The following is a 21,915-nucleotide window of genomic DNA, read 5'->3' on the forward strand; positions in this document are numbered from 1 at the left end:
CTTCTCTGCCTGACTTATTTCGCTTAGCATGACACCCTCGAGGTCCATCCACCTTCCTACAAATGGCCATATGTCATTCCCTCTCATTGCCATGTAGTACTCCATTGTGTATGTATACCACCTCTTCTTGATCCACTCATCAGATGATGGACATTTAGGCTCTTTCCATGTTTTGGCTGTTGTTGACAGTGCTGCTATGAACACTGGGGTACATGTGCTCCTATGCATCAGCATTTCGAAATGGTTTTAAAGTTGAGTGGGTGCTTGTTACTTGACATTTGTTTGATGTAAAGTAAGGTCAGTAGTGGCCTGAGGCTTTTTATTCTAGGTGACTCCTTTAATAATAAAAGTTTACTCTGCCTTGATGTACAAATACACATTTATTAATTATTCTAAAATACCATATTCCCTAATTAGCTTCTAATTAAGATCATCAAGCACTTCGATTTATATGATAGTTATATTTTGTGCCTTTAGAATAAACTCATGTATAAGTTAAGTTGATTCTGTTTTTGAAAGCGTGATAGTTTCTTCTATAAAGAATAAGTGATATTGCCAAGCACTTCACAAAAGCTGAGTTTTTTTAATACTTTCAGAATTAAAATGAGTAATGCACCCATGAGCACATGGGAAAGTTTCACTTTCCGCAGTTGGGAGGGCTGTGAGGGCAGGTGGCGTCCTCAGTCTGTGCCATCCTTGACTCTTTCCCGGCATGGGATTTCGGATGGTCCTTTGCATGGGTTATTTCACTTAAGACTCCTGATAGTTTTGTGAGGCATGCAGTGTTATTCCTCATTTTGCAGATGAGGAAAGTGGGACATGTAAAACAAATAACTGATTTTCGACACCTTGCTCAAACTGGCATATATCAGATCTGTGACTGATACTCAAATCCATTTGATTCTTATAACCAGACCTTCCAGCAGACAGCTGACACTGTATAAATGATACCCTTTATTTAGGTTGACAGATCGCTGAAACAGGGATGGGAAGTGCCGCAAACATTCAAAGCCCTGTCTTGACTAGTGGGGTAATGAAAATTTGCAGCATCTCCAAATCTATTCATATCCTTGGACCTTGCTGAAGTGCCCTCCATCTGAGGAGATGTGTCTCAGTAATTAGAGGAGAGGATGTGACTGATATTTTATGGATGATACTCTGCAGATGCTTGTTAATCGAATTGAGGTGGTCTCATCAGAACATTGTATAGAAATAAAAAGCTTGACTAAAAGGTCCTTTCTCTAATGTTAGAGAGTTTAACTTGTAGCAGGTTAAGGTTCAGGCTGTTTCTAGTGTTGTTGGCTCTTGATGAGAATGAACTTTTACATGCTGCAGGGTGACTCTCTGGCCCCAAACAAAGAAAACCCTAGCTTCCTTTGAAGCTAGGATCACAAGATCCAGTTACCTTATCTTACATGACTCTTCCAGTGCCTTGTACCTAAACTACAGCTCCCCATTCTCTATTGCAGTTCCCCTGGGAATCTGTGGTGTTGGTCAAAATAATCTCCTCAAAAGGTGTTTTGATCTTGTCTCATTGCCACAAAAACTATCCTAAGCCATCAGAATTAAAGTCCAAACCCCTGTGTCCTTTTTATTAATTTTTTACTTTATGTTTATTTATTGTCAGAGACAGAGACAGCGTAAATGGGGGAGGGACAGAGAGAGAGGGAGACAGAGAATCCCAAGCAGGCTCTGCATGAGAGAACAGAGCCCAACTTGGGGCTTGGACCCACAAAACCATGAGAACATGACCTGAGCCAAAACCAAGACATAGACGCTTAACCAACTGAGCCACGCAGATCCCCTAAAAACTCCTGTTTGCTTTTTAAAGCTTTTTGTAGACTGGCCTACCCTCCTGACTTTTTCTTCATTTGCCTGAATCTGTGGCTTTATTGGGATTGGACATTTTATGGGTTTTGCGTGCTAGACCTAGGACCTTTCTAGATTTGCACCTTTTAAAAATATTGTATTCCTGGGGCAGCTGGGTGTTTCAATCAGTTGAGCGTCCAACTCTTGATTTCAGTGCATAAGCTCCCAAGGTTGTGGGATCAAGCCCCACATCAAGCAACCCTGCTTAGGATTCTCTCTCTTTCTCTCTCTCTGCTTCTCCCCCATTCACTTGTGCTCTCTCTTTCTCTTTTTCTCTAAAATAAAATTTAAAAATTAAAATATTTCTAAACTCAGGCATTTCCCCTCTCTTCTCTGCCTGTGCAAATCCTTTGTTTCTCAGAACAGTACCCCCCATGGTGATCTCTCCCTAGACTGGCGGTAACGGTCTTTTCTCTGTCTACACTTGACTGGTGAGTAACCCACAGGCTTAAGGAAGGAATGGAAGTTTAGTACCTTTTTCTCCTGTAGGAGCAATTTCCTGTAAGTTTCTAAATTTAAAAATATTGAGGACTAAAACCAGTGAAGGAATGTGTTCTGTTTCATAGAGATGAGAGTGTATACAGTTAACAAGGAATTCATGGCTTAGATCAATGGGTACCAAACTTAGCTTTGTAATAAAGCCGTCTGGGAGCCTTTAAACATACAGAGTACCTAGTCTTTCCCTCAACATCCTGCAGCTTGGGATTTGGAATCAAATGCTAGCTAGAATCCCTTAGGCAGCGTCTGTACGAATTGTGATAAAAAAAGGAAGATAGTTGTGTTCTTATTTTACTTTAACATTCCATGGCATTGACACCATTGACCATCGTCCATTTCTTGGACACCCTCTTTTGTCATTCCTTCCCAATCTTTCCTTCCTCTGTTTCCTCATTACATGTTACCTTTTAAAAGACCTTCTGTGTTTCTGACTATGTACACAATTGCCTGCATCTAATTAACTGTCTTATATGCCAGTCATATCCAGCTATCTTCAGTCTAGAACTTTCTACTGAGCCCCAAACACATTTTCAATCTAGACCCTTCTGCTGAGCCCCAAACACATCTTCAGTCTAGAACTTTCTACCGAGCCCCAAACACTAGTTTGATAGTTTTCAATATTTGGATCATGCATGGGTCAGACAAATTCAAGGCAAATCATGCCCTAACCCAGGTTTCTTATTTCCACCATTGTCCCTGTCACTTTCCCTACAACTCCTGCTTCCTGTTTTCTCCATCACAGTAACTGATACCACCAGCCACCCAGTCCCAAAAGCCAGAATGTTCTGCTTCTCAGTCATCTTCCCACACTGGTCCGCACCACATCCAGCTTATTCTATCCATTTGATATCCCTAGGATCTCTTGCTGCCATGCTGCCCCTTCCATGGACAACTGGCGATGCCAGTAGAAAGAAATGTGAATCACACTTACTGCCTGGCTTGCTTGGGATATCTAGCTCCCCCTCGTCACCGCCTGTCCCATTTCTCTCCTCACCTAAATGCGTGTTTGAGTTCAAATGTCTCCTCTAAGAAATGTTCCCTGTCTAGTTTAGCTGTACTGTACCCCCACCTCTGTCATAGCACTTAACTATACTCTTCTACAGGTGTGGACCACTAGGGGCTTTTGACACTGTGTCTCACAATATTGTGTCATAGAAACAGCATAGGATCTAGTATGTAGCATACTTCTAAATGTTAATTGGATGGATGCATGAATAAATTAGCCCAGAGTCTCATAGATAAAAAAATTTAAATACCTTATTTCTTAAAACTAAAATAATGCATAGACTTTATATAATATTTAGATAAATACAAAAAAGCAAAAAGGAGGAAAAAGCTCATAATTGTTACACCAAGCCAACTGCAATTTATTTTTAGTTTTACAGACTTTGGCCTTTTTTCTATGTATGAATTAATATAATGATAGCATGTGTGTATCTATATATATGATAATTGTGTGCGTACGTAAATGGTGTTATATAAACTACTTTTACTTAAATGTATCTTTCTTTGCCACTAAATATTGGGTATGTATTTAGTGAGCATGCATTATTTTTCCAGTAAGAGGTAAAAATCATAAAAATGAAAATTTATTCTAGATTAATTAAACTAGATTTACAACATGGGATGCCTGGGTGTCTCAGTCATTTAAGTGTTTGACTTCAGCTCGGGTCATAATCTCATGGTTTGAACCACGTTGGGCTCTGTGCTGATGGCTCAGAACCCAAGCACTTGATCAGTGCATCAGATACTGTCTGCCTCTCTCTCTGTCCCTCCCCCACTTGTGTTCGTTCTCTCTCTCTCTCTCTCTCTCTCAAAAATAAATAAACTTAAAAAAATTTTAAAAATAAAAAAATAAACTAGATTTACAATGGAAAGATGTCCAAATCCTAAGGACCCTCACAAAGACTAAGCAAGATGCTCTCAAGAGCATTTTCCTTGGAGAAAACAGTTATAAATTAAAGGAATGAAACACTAACCTAGTTTTCTAGTTTGAAATCTTTAACCATAGTTAGTGCTGAACTTTTTGATCAAAAGTCCTCTTGTTTTTAACAGGTTCAAGGCTAAATTGAAATCTTTGATGACTGTCAGAGCCAGTAAGACATGGTGTTGAATAGTCTTACTAGAGCAGCTTAGGCCCTACTTAGCCCAGACAGGTATATTTCAGAATAGAAGCTGTGATTTTCTTTGTGTGTGTGTGTGTGTGTGTGTGTGTGTGTGTGTGTGTGTGTGTTTTCCTTTTTTTTTTTTTTTCTTTTTTTGAGAGACAGAAAGAGAGACAGCACGAGCAGGGGAGGGTCAGAGAGAAAGGGAGACAGAATCTGAAGCAGGCTCCAGGCTCTGAGCTAGCTGTCAGCACAGAGCCCGATGTGGGGCTGGAACCCACGAACCATAGATCATGACCTGAGCTGAAGCCAGATGCATCACGGCCCATGCCCTGTGATTTTCAAGTATAACGTGTAATTATATCATTCTATATTCTTGTTGTGATGTTTTAAGATAAAAGTGTTACTATTAAAAAAAAGAAAAAGGTCTCCAAAGCTATCCCTAAAGAAATGGTCTTTCTCTCTTTGTATTGAACACAAATTTAAGTTCTGGAAAATTGCAAAACAAATGTAACTTATAGGATCATCAGTCATTTACATCAATTTTCTTTTCTTTTAATGCTTTCAAATGTTTTGAACTGATGTTGCTTCCTCTCGGTTTTTTTTTTTTCTTGTCACATTACCTTTTGCTTTTATTAACTTAAAAAGTTCTAGAAATTCATCATCACCTTCTAGAAGCACTATCAGGCAGCCATGCTTCACTAATTTCAGTAACCAGCTTTGGCCACACCGTCAAGTTAATCATTGACTGTATAGCCAGACCTAAGTCGTGAAAAAAGAACCCCCTTGGTAGGAGCTCTTTGCTGGGTGGCTGTGTTTTGTGCTGCAGGAGTGAACACCAGCACTTTGGAGTGTAGCTCGTGGCCTGTTTCCACTGCACAATAGTTCATGCAATGGGTGCTGCACACAGTGTTTGGGAGTAAGTATGCAGAAAGTTATTATTGTGGCTGAAATGCCTGCAGGAGTCTGAGGGTGGGCTGGTGGGAAGGAAGCCTGGGGGGCTGGCATTAGCCACCTGCTCCGGGGAAGAGCTGCTGAGTGCCTATGTGCCTCTGTGCCTCCGGCGGAATGCTGCTGTGCCTTGGGTTGCTTGGCCTTCCCATCTTTTTCAAAAGAAGCTGAATATGTATGTCAAATCTCCCCAATTTTTAAGTATTAGCCACTGTTTAAAATAAAAAGTACAGATGCTGAGTCTAAGGTATGGGCCGTGAGCCTAAGGCCTCCAGTGTTGGTACTAACATAAGCTTTTAACTTTTTTCTTTTTCTTTTCTTCTTTGGGGGGGGGAGAGAGAGCAAGTGAGGGGTGGGGTAGGGAGAGAATACCATGAAATGCCGAGAGACAGACAGAAGCAGACTTCACCAAAGGTGGGGCTCGAGCTCACCGGATGTGGGACTCAAACTCATGAACCATGGGATCATGACCTGAGCCGAAGTCAGATGCTTAATGACGAAGCCACCAGGAGTCCAATTTCTTCTTATTTTTAAGTGATCCTTTTTATAACTGTAATTGTTCTGATCAAAGATTCTCAGAAGAACTCTCATTATTTTTGGTGAACCAGGATAAAGAAGCATATTTAGTTGGTATTTTGTAAATAAACTTTCTTTTTATAAACACACTAAGACCCTGTAAGAATGAGCATTACACCAGGGCAGTACTAACCATTGGTTTCATTTGAAGCTATAGAATATTACATCTGAAAGGGACCTTACAGGGCAAGGAAAATGACATTTTTCACATAAGTACCTTGGGTCAGTCCTTTGAGATAGGTTTTAAGAGGTGGTAGTTTTCTAGTATATAGCCTCTGTGGTCCAGAGTGCTTTGCCTTCTTGGGCTTCTCAGGCTTTATTCAGAATGAAGCCTGGGGAAGTTTTAGATTGATGTGCACTGGACTGTCTTTAATTTATAATCAACAATACAAGTGAGTGGGGGGACTGCATACATGTGTATTTCCTTACTCTCTAGGTCACATTTGTACTCTCTTCATCCCTTCCCTTGTCATCTTACTGTTTCCCGTTCTCTGCACCGTAACATCTCCTTTCAATGTGATAGTAAATTGTTTGATGGCTCCTGTGTATAATTTTTAAATCAGGTGGGTGGATCTAGGGGCTATATCTTGCTGTGCATAGCCCCAATTTCTTTTCCTACCAGTGACGTGGCCCTTGATAAGACAAGAATGCCTTATCTGCTTCTAGGTCATTTTGGTCAAGTGTTGGTCGATGTGGTAGCAAGATTTTATTTTATTATTTTATTCTTTTTTTTGCATCTTCTTCTTTTTATTTTATTTTTACTTTATAAAGTTTCATATTTTTTTAACATACGCAATTATTTTCCATCATTTACAATACAGTAGTTACAATGACACTCCAAACAGAAAAGCAAAGTAAAAAATCAAAACACCAACTTCTGTTTCATGTAATTAGACTTATACAGAAATTAGAAGGTTAAGTAACAACTAGTTAATCACCTAATTTCACAGCTATCTGAAGTGGCAGTCGTTATATAGCAGCTTAGATAATCACATGGAAGGGACTTTGTAAATGGTCTGTCTGAAAGTAGATAGAACTTACATGTATATTTAATGTTCCAGACACCTATATGAGGAGCTAGGTTTTCTTATCTTCATTTTAGAAGCTCAGAGAGATTAAAGAACTGTCCCAAAGCCTTCAGCTAGTAACAAATGGGACCAGTTAGGGAGTTCAGGTCTTTCTCTACCTTAGACATGTATGCTTTTTTTACTTTGCTTCATAACTATGTTTTAAAAAAAAAAGTAAAAGAGAAAAAGAAAAAGGTAACAGTAAAATGCCAGCGTGGCCAATTTTAAGGAAATAGATTGTAATTGTACCTAAAGCATATATACCTAACGTATGAATAGTAATGTTTTGTTCCAAGCCTCAACTCAGAATTTTTTAAATATAATTTATTGTCAAGTTGGCTAACATACAGCATATACAGTGTGCTCTTGGTTTTGGGGGTAGATTCCCGTGATTCATCACTTACATACAACACCCAGTGCTCATCCCACCAAGTGCCCTCCTCAATGCCCATCATCCATTTTCCCCTCTTCTCCAACCCTTCCGGACCCCTCCCCCATCAACCTTCAGTTTTTTCTCTGTATTTAAGAGTCTCTTATGGGTTTGCTTCATTCTCTGTTTGAAACCATTTTTTCCTTCCTTTCCCCCATGGTCTTCTGCTGGGTTTCTCAAGTTCCACATATGTCAACTCAGATTTTTTTTTTTATCAGGTTTTATATCCCTCAACCCTCCAGTTTTGTCAGTTGGAGAGTTCTAAAGAAACAACAGTGAAATTAACCATAAAGGAAATAGTGAAGTATATTGGTTGAGACCAATATATGACCTGACCTGAGGTTGATCCCAGATCCACCCATAATATTGGTCAAGTTACTCTGTATAAGCGTCTCTTTCTTCTTCTGTTAAACAGAAATGATAATTATACTGGCTACCTCATGGGGTTATTATGAGGGGGAAAAAGAACTTGTCCATGCACTTAAAGTTATTGGTGCCACTACTGTTACTATTACTTCTATTAATCCTTTGCCGCCTCTGAGGTAAGGCTGCTGCCCTCCAAGAAGTTGGATCATTTACCTTCTTTGCATTTCTTTTTCACAGATGACAACTTTATCTGCTAAACAGGGATTTGTAACTGGAATAGGATGGCACCTTTGGAGTGAATCCTTAAAAGAGCCTAGTGCTGATGATAAAGATCTTTGAAGTTTATGAAGGAATCTAATTAAGCTCCAGTTAGTAACTAGACAGAAAACCTAAACAAAGCCTGAATACCAGGTTTTGGTGTAGTAACTGCTACTAAATGGGCTGGCGTTGGTTTTGTGCTTGGAGGAATATGTAGGCAGGCTTCTCCCGTGTCCGCTGCTGCACCTGCGCTCTGGTCTTGATCTCCTGGCTGGATCACTCATGTAGCTTTCTCAACAGAGCCTTTGTTTCTAGTCCTACGTTTTCCTGACCTTCTCTACTTGGCTTTGCAGCGGTCTTTCTAAACTACAGATCTGGCCGGGCCACTTCCTACTAAAGCCCTGGCTGTCACCTCCACAGCATCCGCAGTAATGCTTTCTCAAGCGTCAGCCACTCACACCTTCCTTCACAAATAGCCCCATGTCTGCATACTGTCTGTCCTCCTTTTTACTTAATACTTGTCTTTCGGAAACTTACCTCAGTAATTTTTTCATTTAGCCTTTTTCTGAGCAGTAATATACATGAAATCAAAAAGTATAATGTGCTAGTTGTATTTCTACTAGAATTCTTTATGTACATCTGTGGCTAATAAAATATGTTCCCTCTGTGTGCCCTCTGAAGTCCCTGGAGCTGCTCCTAATACGCTTTGGAAAACAATAGTCTCAGGATAAAGTCCAAGCAGTTTATCTTGTACTCAGGACTTTCTGTGACCCACCCAGTGACCCAGCCCCTCTGCCTTTTTCATTCCCCTTTCCTGCCATTCCATTAAGCAAAGACTCAGTCTTGCTCTTTCATTCCACCCATCAGGAATTCCTGCTCTGTGCATTGAGTTGTCAGTACACTCTTCCTGGCTCAGATGCCTACTGGCTTTTGTCACTGTGTTGTGGAAACTGTGTTTGGATTTTTGTTTACTCCCTTGAACGTGAGCCCTCTAGGGCAGGGCCTTGGGTCCCCTGCGTCTCTGTGGCCCTGTCCTCATTGCACAGTCGTCAGTTAGAAATCACTGGGACCTGACTGCATTGCCTTTCTTTCTACTGTGTCCACTTAGCCCTCCTTCTAGCATCACCCTGCTCTTAAATGCTTTGTCCTTTTGCACGTGTTCCCTGTGGTAGAATGCCATTTCCCCTCCCTCAGCAGTCAGAGTCTGATGGCCCCTGGCCTCCCCAATCCCAGCCTGAGGTGATTCTCCTCTGGGCTTACCCTTGTCATCAGTCTCCTTTAAAATATAATAATAATAAAGGAAAGATGCAGCAGCATAAGAATAGATATTAGAGCAAAGGTACAAGAGCCTCTTGCTGGAAGAAAGCACATTTTGGAGATTGGCACAAAACAAAGCTCTCAGGCATCCCAAGGAGTTTGAATTTATCCTTAAACCTACAGGGAAACATTGGAAGGATTTTATACAGCTGGGTGAAAGTGATCAGATTTGTATTTTATAAGGTCACTTCTGCCTTCCCCTCATTTTTTCTTGGCTTCCTTCCAGGACCACTTCTATTGCTTCTTCCTTAAATATTAGGTTTTCTAAGATCTAGCTAGCACTTGACCTCATTCCCTGCTCACATGTGTTACCACGCCCATTGCTACCTGATAGTGGCCAGTGTTCCAATAATTACTCGTTACTGTGTTGGCTTGACCAGAAGTATCATGAGGCAGCCAAGGCCACAGAAGTTCAGTGACTCATCATAAACCACAGGTGAGTTCCTGAGTGGGTTTCAAAAAAAGCCATCAAGGGGCCCCTGGGTGACTCAGCTGGTTAAGCATCCGGCTTCATCTCAGGTCATGATTTCATGGTTCCTGAGTTCAAGCCCTGCATCGGGCTCTGTGCTGACAGCTCAGAGACTGGAGCCTGCTTCAGATTCTGTGCTTCCCTCTCTCTCTCTCCCCCTTCCCTGCTCGCACTCTGTCTCTATCTCAAAAAATAAACATTAAAAAATTTTTTTTAATAAAAATAAATTTTTAAAAAAGCTGTCAACAGGCTTTCCGAAGTCAAGACAAATGATGACTGAGATACTGTTGAGTTTGACAGTAGATCACTTTTGAGAAAATCAGCTTCACTGAAGTAGGAAGGGAGAGAACAAGGTTAAAAACTCTGCCTCCATCCAGACAGTATCTGAAACAGCTTTAACAAAGGGCATATACTAAAAGGTTAATAGAATGGAAGAATTCCAGAGTGAAAGGAAGTCTCGGAAGAAATGCTAAGGCAAATGTCAACAATGTGCTCTGAAGGGAAGATGGGAAGGGGGCTTTAGGGCAAAACAAAATCCAGAGACTTTTATATTGAAGGATGGGGAAACACAAGCAGGTTTGTGGATTAAGATGAAGGAAATAAGGCATGGGGAGGTGGGGTGGAAATAATGGAGGAAATTCACCAAGCATCAGGACTGTTGAAAGTACAGACAAGAGGGTTAGAATGGGTAAAAGAGAAGTTCCTTCTTCTGAAGAGAAAAATGCCAAGAGGGAAGGTGGAAGGAAGTACATTATTAGGATGGTACAATGGAGAGTTCTCTGTCTAGAGAGGAAGGCAAGTAGGGGAGGGAGGTAGAGGTCTAGCAAAAGCAGAGGTCTGGAACCGCTCCTGCTTAGAGAGTTAAGGAAGTGAGTTAGAGGTGAGTAGGGAGGCCCATGGGGAGGGAGGGTTTTCTTAGCCAAGGTTAGGTGCCTTTGATTTGTAGGGGATCCATTAAGCACAAATAAGAAAACTCAGCAACATCCATCATCCCAAGAGAGGAGTCAGCAAGGTGATTGTTTCTGTGAGAAGGTGTTTGGAAGGGCAGGTGCGGTAGGAGGGATCAAAGCTGCACATCTAGGGCACGCCAGTGAGGATGAGATGGAAAGATTGGTCTGAAGTATGTGAATCCAATGGGAAAAGAGGAGGATTGGGGGTCCAGGTGAGAGCAGAGCTGGAACAGAAAGGAAGAGGAGTGGGTGAAGGGGAGGTCTGCAGAGGGACAAGGAGGGAATTTCCAGAACTTCGAGGCCTGGCTCCAGAGGTCAGGGTTGATTTCTGGGAACTAATGACCAGGAACACCCAGTTAGCCAAAAAGAACCATTCCAAGAATTAGGTTAAATAAACTTACACTCACTATAATCTTGAAGGAAAAAGGATGAAGTCATATCCTCTTCCTTGCTCCCCCCAATTAAATTGTAAAAATAAACAAAGGATGGAGAATTGAGCAGAAGTAGAACTAGAAAGAGGGACATTGATTCCTTCCATTTGGTCTCCAGAAACCAAAGAATTAAGTAATCAGACTGGTTCCAAAAGAACCTTAATTTTCTCTTATGGCACAGACCATTTTAATTCTTCATTCCTTTTGCTTTTCCTTCAGAGGCATAGTATGAAGCCCATGTCTATGTGAGAGAATGAGTTTTTAGGTGAGGGAAGTTAGGGTTTGCTAGCACCCTGCACATCTGAGAGAAGGCACATGAACATTTCCCATCAGGACGCCCCATTTGTGGAACGTACTTCTAAGGTTTCTCATCTCAACTTACCTGAGGCTTCCCAAGGTTGGAGTGACTTTGTTGGCAGCAGAGATAGAGCCTACCCCCTGAGACAGGAGGGAGGCCATTCAGGGCTTCTGTCTTTTCCATTGAAGCCAGTGAGGAACCATCCCCCAGAAGCACAGCTGAGGTGACACAGCCGCCCAGTGATGCAGCCCAGCATGGAGCAGAGTCTTGGCAGTGCTGTGAGCCTGTTGCTGGAAGGTATAGGAGGAGGAATAGCTAAAGGGTAGCACATGCCGTAAGGGCCACCTAAGGCACCTCACTAGTATTACTTAAGCTTCATTAATGAAACCCAAAGCCAAGGAAGCAGTTGACCTATACTATGAGACATCTGACTGTGGACAGGTGCAAAAATGTACTGTCTTCCTTGAGGTTCAGAATTCATAAAGAGGAGGCAGTCAGCTTGGACCGGCTGGAGCATTTCCAGAGATGGGGTATTTGAGCACATTATTGAATTTACAAAGCCTCAATTTTCTTGCCTTTAAGTTGGGCATCGTAATACTTGCCTCGTAGAGCTGCTATACAATGTAACATCCTTGAGACCGGGAGTCACATCTTTTCTTTTTAGGTCACTGATATATATCATCAGCATTGCTTAAAATATAAGGTCACTTCTTGGGGCGCCTGGGGGGCTCAGTCAGTTAAGCATCTGACTTCAGCTCAGGTCATGATCTCACAGTTTGTGAGTATGAGCCCCGTGTCAGGCTCTGTGCTGACAGGTCGGAGCCTGGAGCCTGCTTTGTATTTTGTATCTCCTGCTCTCTCTCTCTGTGTTCCCCCCACCCCCGCTCATGCTCTGTTTCTCCCTCTTTCAAAAATAAATAAACATTTAAAATTTTTTTTAAAAATAAGGTCACTTCTCTGTTTAATATTTAAAAATTTTATTACTCCGACCCTCTTTTCTGTGATACTTTGAGAGTACCTCTTCCCTCCTTTCTAGATCCTTTTTCTATGGTAAGTCCAAAATGCCCAGGGCGTCACCCAGTTTAAAGGGCTGCTCTGGCTGCTCTTTGACACACTACAAGCTGCTGAAGAATAGGACACTCACTCTGGCAGCAAATCCAGAGTCTTGATTTACCACTTACTGGAAACCCAGAAGTCCCAAGGGAAGAGGTTTGGGAGAAGAGGCCCCCTTACCAGGCCTTCCCAGACTACTGCCCCAGGCTGAGCTATTTATTGTGGAGAGAATGGCACTGGCAGGCAAGAATGCTTGATGCCAAAATTGACCTTTCCCCACCCCTACACCTTGTTAACAGCTTCTGAGAAACTCACACATACATATATGACATAAGTAGCCATTTCCTCCCATGGTATGCCCAGTGTGGCAGGCAATTTGGTCCAAGTTTTACCATCAGCCACTATGCCCAAATTGACCTATTCCCAAAAATAATCATAGCATTCATAAGGATCCCAGGATAACTAACATTCTAGACCATTCCCCCCACTACCCTGAAGAGTTTATTTTCGAGAAGGGTGGGGTGGGGAAAGGATATTGTCTTTTCCTATGGGTTTTCCTCTATTTGGACCACCTTAATTAATCAGATGCTTTAATAATGTTGAACTTCAAAGGGTACTAGGCACAGGATTCCTCCTTCTCAGGAAATCCTTTGGATTTTATACAAATCTTCCCTCTCTCTCACCTTCCCAGTGGGTTGTAAGAACAAGCTGTTGACAACAGAATGTCCAGGTATATCTTCCTCCAGACCAATAAATCCTACTCACCTCACATCTACAAAATTAAAAAGACTGCTCAGAGGGTCTCCTCAAGCAACTTAATGTCTTCGTAACCAAAAAGGGAAGTGACGCAATTTCTAGGATAGGATCTCTCATTAAAATCTTTATTGATCCACAGTTTACACAATTTATATTATCTTATTATGTCTACGAAGGAACAAAATTGGGGGAGGGGGTGCCTGGGTGGCTCAGCTGGTTAAGCATCCAACTTTGGTTCAGGTCATGATCTTGCAGTTCATGCTCTGTGCCGACAGCTCAGAGCCTGGAGCCTGTCTCAAATTCTGTGTCTCCCTCTCTCTCTGCCCCTCCCCTGCTCATGCTCTGTCTGCTCTCTCTCAAAAATAAGCATAATTTTTTAAAAAATAAAGTATGTAATCTTAATTCCAAATCTGCACCTCACTCTTCATTCCCTCACAGTCTTGCACGGGGATATGTATCAGCATGAGCTTTAATCATGTCTTGGGATGCATCTTTAGTGTTTACATTTACACAGAGACTTTTCCTATGAGGATCAAATGTTAGAGAACAAATGAGGAGTCCTTCATGGAAAGTAGTTCCAAAAAAATGACAGAAATGTGTCTGGTGTCATAACCGGTAAGTTAACAATTTAGAAATCAGTGTGGAAACAATTAAGAAATCAGTGTGGAATAAGGGGAAGGCTTTGTAGTATGATTGAAAGAACCCTGATTGTCACCTCAGAAGATCTAGTCTGGCTGAGTCCTACCTGATGCTCATGGTAGACTTCAGAGCCCCCACTCCCTTATATCTAAAGTGAGTTAGTTGAATTAAATGATACCCAATATCCCCATCAGCTCCAATATTCTGGAAAGTAATCTCCCTGAGGGCAATACTAGGAGTTGTTGAAGGAAGCAGTGCCATCTGGCCAGAGACCTCAAGAAACACACCTGAAGTTGAATGAGCTGGGTTGATGTATTGGTGTAAGAGAGAATGCACACCATGGGACTGTGGGCCATCTCGGAAAATGAGTGCTAGAAAGCAGGGCAGGGTTTAGATGTGACATGTTAGGTGATTCAGTGGAGGACTTCAGGGAGTTGGCATTTGGTCTAGATTAGATACTATCAGGAAGCAGAGGTCATTTTATGATTGGGTGTCTTACAAGTCTTATCTAAGAGGAAAGAAGGAAGGAAGGACTAAAGAGCTTAATGCTGTAATTAGTAAAGCAGCCCAGTCACTCACATACCCAAATTGGAGGGCTGTTTGGTCATTTTTGTGGCTGGACAATGTTCATGTTTCTTGTTTGTGTTCAAGAGAGCTCAGAGGGGTCTTGTTCTTGTCCTGATTCATCATGGTCAGAGAGTCTTGTCTGATGTTGATGTTTGTGAAATTGTTTATATTCAACAGGAGAATCTGAGGGTCTTGTGATGAGGGCCAGGCCAGCTCCTAACAACACTGAGGCCTGGCTGGTAGGCCCAGCGGAGCTGGTATCGGGGACTGTTTTTCTCTTTCTCACAGGAAAGCTAGCCAATGAATAATTAGGAAGTCCTTTTATTATTGTAGATAGGAGCATAGTAAATGTGTTCCTTTCCAAGAGCTAGAGTGAAGCATATTGGGGTCTCTCTTACAAAACATAGTTGAGATGGATTAAATTTTAAGTTTTAGGAAACAGAAGGAGTTACCATTGTATACTCATCAAACCTCACTGGAGTAGTGATTAATTTTTTCTAAGTTACTTTTTCATAGGAAAATTTATACTGCATAGTATAAATACTTTTGAATGCTGCTTTTCAAGAGAAAGAGAGAGAGAGTGTGTGTGTGCGTGTATTTATTGCTGATGGGAAGACAAACAATGGTATCATTAAAAAGGTCAACATTGTTTGTATATGACAAGGTTAGAAGGAATTGCTCCTCTGACAATAGTCCCACCTCTGGGAATATATCCTACAATTGTAGTGTGTATGCACGTGATGTGACTCACATACGAAGTTACTCGTCACAGCACTATTTGTAACAACTCAGTCTTGGAAACCACCCAAGGGTCCATCTATAGAAGATGATTACATAAACTCTGGTTAATCTACAGAGTAAAATACTGTGTCGCTATAAATGAAAGAATGAGGGAGCCATCTATATATTGATATGGAAAGATACTAGAATATATTGTTAAATGAAGAAAGCAAGATAGAGAATAGTGCTGTCTTTTGTAGAAATGGAAGATGGAAAGAATACATATTTACATTTATTTATATCTATATAACATTACAAAAATATGCAGGAAATGAAATGCGTGGTCACCTATAAGGGAAAAGAGTGGGCACAGAATTTGGTAGACAGGGATGTGAATGAGAAGGAAACTTCTCATTATTTGGCGTTTTAAAATATAGTTTTGATGTTAGAATCAGAAAAATGTCCTGCCTATTCCAAAAGTTAAAGCAACTTAAAGGTATATATGATGTAAAACATGTCTTTGTCCCACCCCATTCCATTCCCCAGAAGTAACCCATTTTGATCAGTTTCTTATATACCCTTTCAGAATAGTCCATTGTACTAGTCCAGGATCTCCAGAGAAACAGAACCAAAAGGATACACAATACACACACACACACACACACACACACACACACACACACACACACAGAGAGAGAGAGAGAGAGAGAGAGAGAGAGAGAGAAGGATTTGTCTAAAGGAATTAGCTTACGTGATTGTGGGAGCTGGCAAGTCTGAAATCTGCAAGGGGAGGCTGATAGGCTAGAGACCCAGGGAGATTTTGAATTGTAGTTTCAGGTCTGAAGGCTGTTTAGAGACAGAATTCCTTCTTGCTCAGGGATTCTCAGACTTTTTCTCTAAAGGCTGTCAACTGATCGCATGGGCCCACTCACATCATGGAGGGTAATCTGCTTTACTGAAAGTCTGCTGGTTTAAATCACATCTGAAAAATTAATCACATCTAAAAAACACCCTCACAGCAACATCTAGACTAGTGTTTGAACTCAAAATGGCCAAGTTGATGTCATCTACATTTAACCATCACATCCAAGTACAATTATATCTTTTTCTTAAAAAAATAGAAATAATAGCATGTCACACACAGAGATACACACCTTGTCTTAGATATTAACTCTCTAAGCTTTGAAGGAGTAGGAGAAATCTCAAAGGAAATAGACTTTTGAAGTATATGAAAATTGATAATCCTGTATTATGAGAGGAAAGACATGATTAATATAAAGGGAAACAACAGCTTTGAAACACATTTGATAGCAGTTTATGTTTATATTCGTAAAAGTTCCCACAAACTGAAAAGGAAAACACTGATCCTCAGCCACAAAGAGCTAATTCATGAAAGAAAAGCCATAGCCAGGAAGAAAACCTCTGAAAATTGTTAGTGCACCAACACTCAGAGAAATGCCAAGTGTGTCAGGTAAAACTTAAATATGTATTCAACTCTTTTTTTAAAAAAAGGATAATGAGCAAGATTAGTATGGAACTTTAATGCAAACTAAACTGCTGGTGTCAAGAGTAAACTAGTGAGCCTTTCAAGAGCCACCTGGCAGGATGAATCACAAGATATAAAGTCATGCCCTTTAGCTCAGTAATCCTGTTTCTGGGAACTCACCTTGAAGAAATAATTCAAAAGATAGTGAAAGGCATAGACCCTCAGGTTGTTCACTATAATGTTTATACAACTGAAGAAATGGGAAGAAGCTAAATATCCTACAATGCAGGAATTCAGACTGTTTATAACTTAATACTTTCATGAAATGAGCCAATATAAATCTGGGCAAAGGCTAGCAACATGGCAGATATGTGTAATTGAATGTTACATATAGCAAACAGTTATATGTGGGTCCTGATCTAACAATGAAAACTATATACCTGTGACAAGAACAGATAGGAATAGAGAAACCTGAAAAGCTTTTGCTCCATTGGGATTTCAGAATTGTGGGGGGCATTTCTTGTTTTGTTTTAGTTCTATTAATATTTGTCTTAGTCCATTTGTGCTGCTGTACCAGAATGCCATAAGACTGAGTGGCTTATAAATGACAGAACGGTATTCCTCGCAGTTCTGAAGGCTGGGAAGTCCAAGATCAAGGTGCTGGCAGATTTGTCTGGTGAAGGCCCACTTTCTTCTTTATAGACAGTTATCCTTCTGTGTCACATGGTGAAAAGGGGCCTCTTTTTTTAAGGGTACTAATCCCAGTCATGAGGGCTCATGACCTAAGTACTTCCCAAAGGTCCTGCATCTAAATACCATCACATTTGGGGTTAGGTTTCAACATACGAATTTTGGGGGTATACAAACATTCAAGCTATAGCAATATTATTATAATATTTCTACATAATTATCACTTTCTAAAAATTAGCAGTAAGTTAATATTGCCCCAGACAGTAGGCTTACATTGGAATTCCCAGTCTGTAATTAGAAAAGACTTTAAGAATCGTCTGATCCTGTCACTCACTCCGTCCACTATGATGGCTGGTGTAGAATCGAAGGTTAGAGAGGTTGTGATTCTCATACCTGGGGGGATATTGTAGGTGCTGGGACCAGAGTTCTTATTCTCTGCTTGGGGATTAGCTATCTCTCTATTGATGAAGTTTGGTAAGATGCTACAGTAACTCCAGGTGTTAAATATGTATAAGAGAACAGAGAAATAAGAAACCAACCACATTCACATGTCAATAAATTAAGTCTCTAATATCCAAGCAAAAATGAGTATTATTTACTTTGTAGCTATTAAAGGTGTTTTGTTAAAATTATAACAGTGCTTTACCTACATAAAAACCCACTGAATTGTTCTTTATCTTTTCCAGTTAAAGGTTCAGATCATTTTTTCCCCATGAATACAAGTGTCCAATAAATGAAGACCTAATGAGGAGAAAATATTTGGTGTAAACATTTCATTTTTATTTTTCAATTTTATGCCCCATCTCCTGATTTTTTTCCTCAGATTGAAAGACAGGCTCTCAGTGTCTGTGGACTTCTACTTTCACTCATTGACTTATCTTCCAAATTTGCAATGCACTCATAGAGGTCGTCTTCACAGTGGGAAATTTCCCAGTTAGCAAAATGGATTTGCCAAGCAGGAAAAGGATGGTTGCCAGTGCCCGAGTTCCTACTTCTGCCTGCCAGGAAAGTGGATTTGGTGTTAACTTCTATGACAAACGTGTTTTTCAGGGTGGATCACTTGTACACGTTCTTTGTTCAGTGGTCTCCTGACGTCTATGGGAAAGATGCCAAAGAGCAAGGCTTTGTGGTGGTGGAAAAGGAGGAACTGAACATGATTGACAACTTCTTCAGTGAGCCAACCACCAAGAGCTGGGAGGTGAGCACTCGAGAGGGGCTAGACTGCTGCGGCCATTAAATTACAGTATGCAATCAAAAATGTCTTGTGTCCGGACACCAAAAACTTCTTGGCTGGCAAGAAGTTAGATTTCCAGTGCACTTTTGAAGTTACAGAGGGAAATAACTTTATTCCTCTATTTGAGCTAGTTGTGTGTGTCAGATAAATACCACCACTACTACTGCTGCTGGGCCAGTTCACTTTCCTTTTTAAAAACTGCTAATGGGTCCCCTTTATGTACAGGATGAATTTCAGGCTCCTTAATGTGGTCTGGAAAGCCCTTCATAATTTTTCTGAGCACTTACCAAGCATTTCTTAATGGCACAATGGATTAGAGAAGCAGAATTTGGCATCAATGAGTACAGATGAATCATTACAATATAATGAGATGATTGCCATTATAGGGGACGTGCCAAGTGCTATAGGAGCATGGGAGGCAGGCACCTGAATAGAGCCAGGGAGATTAGGGAAAGCTGCCCAGAGTGATCTGAACAAAGATCAGAAGGGAGAGTTTAGGCAGTTGGGGTAGAATGGGCCATGGGTCATGTTCTGGCCAGAGATGAAAGTCTGCAGAGGAATGACCAAGGGAGAAACAGAGTTTGGGGCATTTGATAAACTAAGAGGTTAAGTGTGGCTGGACCATAGAGTGCAAAACTGAAGGAGGGGCAAGAAATGAAGTAAGAAAAGGAAGCAAGCTCACATCACAAAGGACCTATGAACCATGTCTATCATCCCAAAGGTAGTGGGAAAGCCCTGAACAGTTTTGAGTCTGGAGAAGTATACACGCATGCATTTCTGAGAGCTCTTTTCTGGCAGATGTTCAGGTGATTGGAGGAGTTGGACAACACTTGAGGCTCAAAGACCATTAGGAGGCCCTTGCAGGCATCAATTTTGAGAGATAATGGTTGCTACAATAGTGGCAGTGAGGGTGGAGAAAATTGAGTGCTTTTGAAAGATAATTAGAAAGTGGAATACACAGGATTTTGTGAGTAATCTTATGTGGAAATTAAGGAAGATACGGAGATTGATCTCTTGGTTGTTAGAGTGGGAGCTGAAGGAGTAGTGGTCCCTGCCCTTCACTGAGATGGGAGCATAGCAAGAGTATTAGGTTTAGTAGAAAATCTACCAATCTGTCCAAGAGACAGAATAAAACTTAGAAATATCTAAAGATATGATTTGGCAATCAGTGGCAACGTTGAAGTTATGAGTATAGAGGAGGTCATCCTAGGAGAGTATTTACAGTGGGCAGGGAGCAGGGCTCAGAATAGAACCCTTAAAGATAACTGCATTTAAAGGGGCCAAAGGCAACAGAACCACAAAGCAGCCAGGGAAGAAGGTAGAGAACAAGGAAAGTCATGTCTTAGAAAACAAGGGAAGAGAATGTTTCAAGAGAGAAGTCATAGTCAAAATAACTTACGTGCAGAGGAGTCAGAAGATAAGAACTGAGGTATGTCTTTTGGACAGAAAACCAAGGAGGTAGTTGGTGACTTTGACAAGAGCAGTCTCATTAAAGTTAAGTTCAAAATTTAGATTCCAGTGGTTCAGAGAAAGTGTGGGAGATACGTAGAACTAGTAAAGGTGGGCAAACAATTCAAATTTGGTTCTGGAGAATAAAAATGAGGTGGTGAGCTGGAAGAGGAAGCGAGGTTGAGAAGGTTTTCCCTCTTGTGGGAGAGACTTTAACCTTTTGGATGAGGCCAGCAGGAAGCCCAGGGTAGCAGGTACAGAAAATAAGGGAGTGAGGAAGGGACTGATCAGGAGAGCAGATCTCTGAGAATCAGCAGAGAATGTGGGGGTCGGGATAGGATTGGTTTTAGACAAGTTGGTGGGCAGGAGAAAAGAATAGGATGTGTGCAAATAAAACGCAGATTTGGTGGTGGTAAACTGTGGCATTTTTTTCATCTGATAGTTTCTTTGCAGTGGAAGGAAGGCCATCTCCTGAAGTGAAGGAGGAGTTACAGGAATATAGAGAAGGTATGAAATAGCCTCAATGGAGACTAGGATAAACGCTAAGGACTGTCATGGGTGGCTGTCTGGTCGCCTGTTGGGTCTGCCACGTTTATAGTGGCAGCAGTGAGCGATGATTTTCTCCAGCAATCCCAGCCTGGTTTGAGATCCATCAAGCGCACCGTCGGATCCTTCCGAGGCTGGAACCTGGCCAGATTGGGACGAGCGAGGGAAATGAGCCTGCCGCTTAGGTCTGTCTGACCCCTTCTGGAACGGCAGGTTCTCTCACGCGTGCTTGTACCCATTTCCTGTCTCACAGATTCAGAGCTCTGTAGCGTATCATCCCCAGATTTACTTGTTTACGTCTTATGTCTCCCCAGAGTTCACAAAGCTGCTTGTTTGGAACCGCTACTTGAAGCTGTTTGAGCCTATCAGGCTCTTCCTCCCCTGGCTTTTGATATCAGTTCTGATTTTTTCTTTCTGTTTTTTGCTGTCTTAGGCCAGTCTTTCTAAGTCAACTTTGCTGGTTCCTTTTCTCGTGCTGCTCCCTGAGTTTGTCCTTGGCCCTCTTCTCATCTGTTACACCGTCATTGGATGAGCTCATCACCTCTTGTGGCTTACTACTATGTACAACTCCCACCTCTACCTACACCACACACCGCTTTCTCCCAAGTTGCTCCCTAGCGCTCATAGCCACCCCCCAGGCACAGCTGCAAGTGCCCATGAGGCCGAGGTGGTGTGATATTGGTATTCTGGCCAAGGCACCCAAGAATATCAAGTTCTGCCCTCACCTAATCAGCTGTGTCTAAGAGGCCCCATAAGATATGTGCACAAAGGAAGCAAAGCCAGGAAATGTACATTTTCATTTTTTCTTAAATTTATTTTTGAGAGAGAGACTGCATAAGTGGTGGATGAGCAGAAAGAGAGAGAGACTCCACCCAAGACATGGGGCTCAAACTCACAAAGTTGTGAGACTGTGACCTTAGCCTAAACTAAGAATAGGATGTTCAACTGCCTGAGCCACCCAGGTGCCCCTGAAATGTCTATTTTCTTACTCAGGCTGTGGCCTCTTGCTCCAGTATGGAGTTCCATAGAGGTTTCAATTGCATGGTGGTGAAGGTGCTGGGAGGCGGGGGTAACGCTTGCCTGAGGAGGCCTGAATACTTTGAGCAGGAGCAGCCCCCTTGAAAGACTGTTCTGCCTCTGCCCACTAATCCCATCCTTGAGTCTCAGCTCTTGACAACCCCAGTAGCCAG

General features: G+C 41.5%; 1 protein-coding gene and 1 long non-coding RNA gene across 7 annotated transcripts in view; one reads left to right on the plus strand and one right to left on the minus strand.

The window, feature by feature from the left end:
- The window catches only part of NCOA7 (nuclear receptor coactivator 7), a 146,904-nt gene that overhangs the window by 102,858 nt on the left and 22,131 nt on the right, over window positions 1-21,915 (plus strand). For all 4 annotated transcript variants that reach the window (XM_029943315.1, XM_029943312.1, XM_029943314.1 and 1 more), the window contains one exon: window positions 18,547-18,694. In XM_029943315.1, the coding sequence (XP_029799175.1) occupies window positions 18,547-18,694 (148 nt within the window). The remainder of the gene's footprint in view (window positions 1-18,546; window positions 18,695-21,915) is intronic.
- Window positions 7,563-21,915, minus strand: part of LOC115295432 — a 54,580-nt gene continuing 40,227 nt past the window's right edge. The window contains exons 4-5 of one of the 3 annotated variants that reach the window (XR_003910394.1): window positions 11,670-11,875; window positions 7,563-7,757 (exon numbers count right to left, since the gene is read on the minus strand). This is a non-coding gene — a long non-coding RNA (uncharacterized LOC115295432). Of the gene's footprint in view, window positions 7,758-9,465; window positions 9,555-11,446; window positions 11,529-11,669; window positions 11,876-21,915 lie in introns of those variants that run through there. The other 2 variants (XR_003910393.1, XR_003910392.1) reach the window with 2 other exon arrangements.

The sequence above is a fragment of the Suricata suricatta genome, chromosome 7, assembly GCF_006229205.1.
Source record: "Suricata suricatta isolate VVHF042 chromosome 7, meerkat_22Aug2017_6uvM2_HiC, whole genome shotgun sequence".
Lineage (NCBI taxonomy): Eukaryota > Metazoa > Chordata > Mammalia > Carnivora > Herpestidae > Suricata > Suricata suricatta.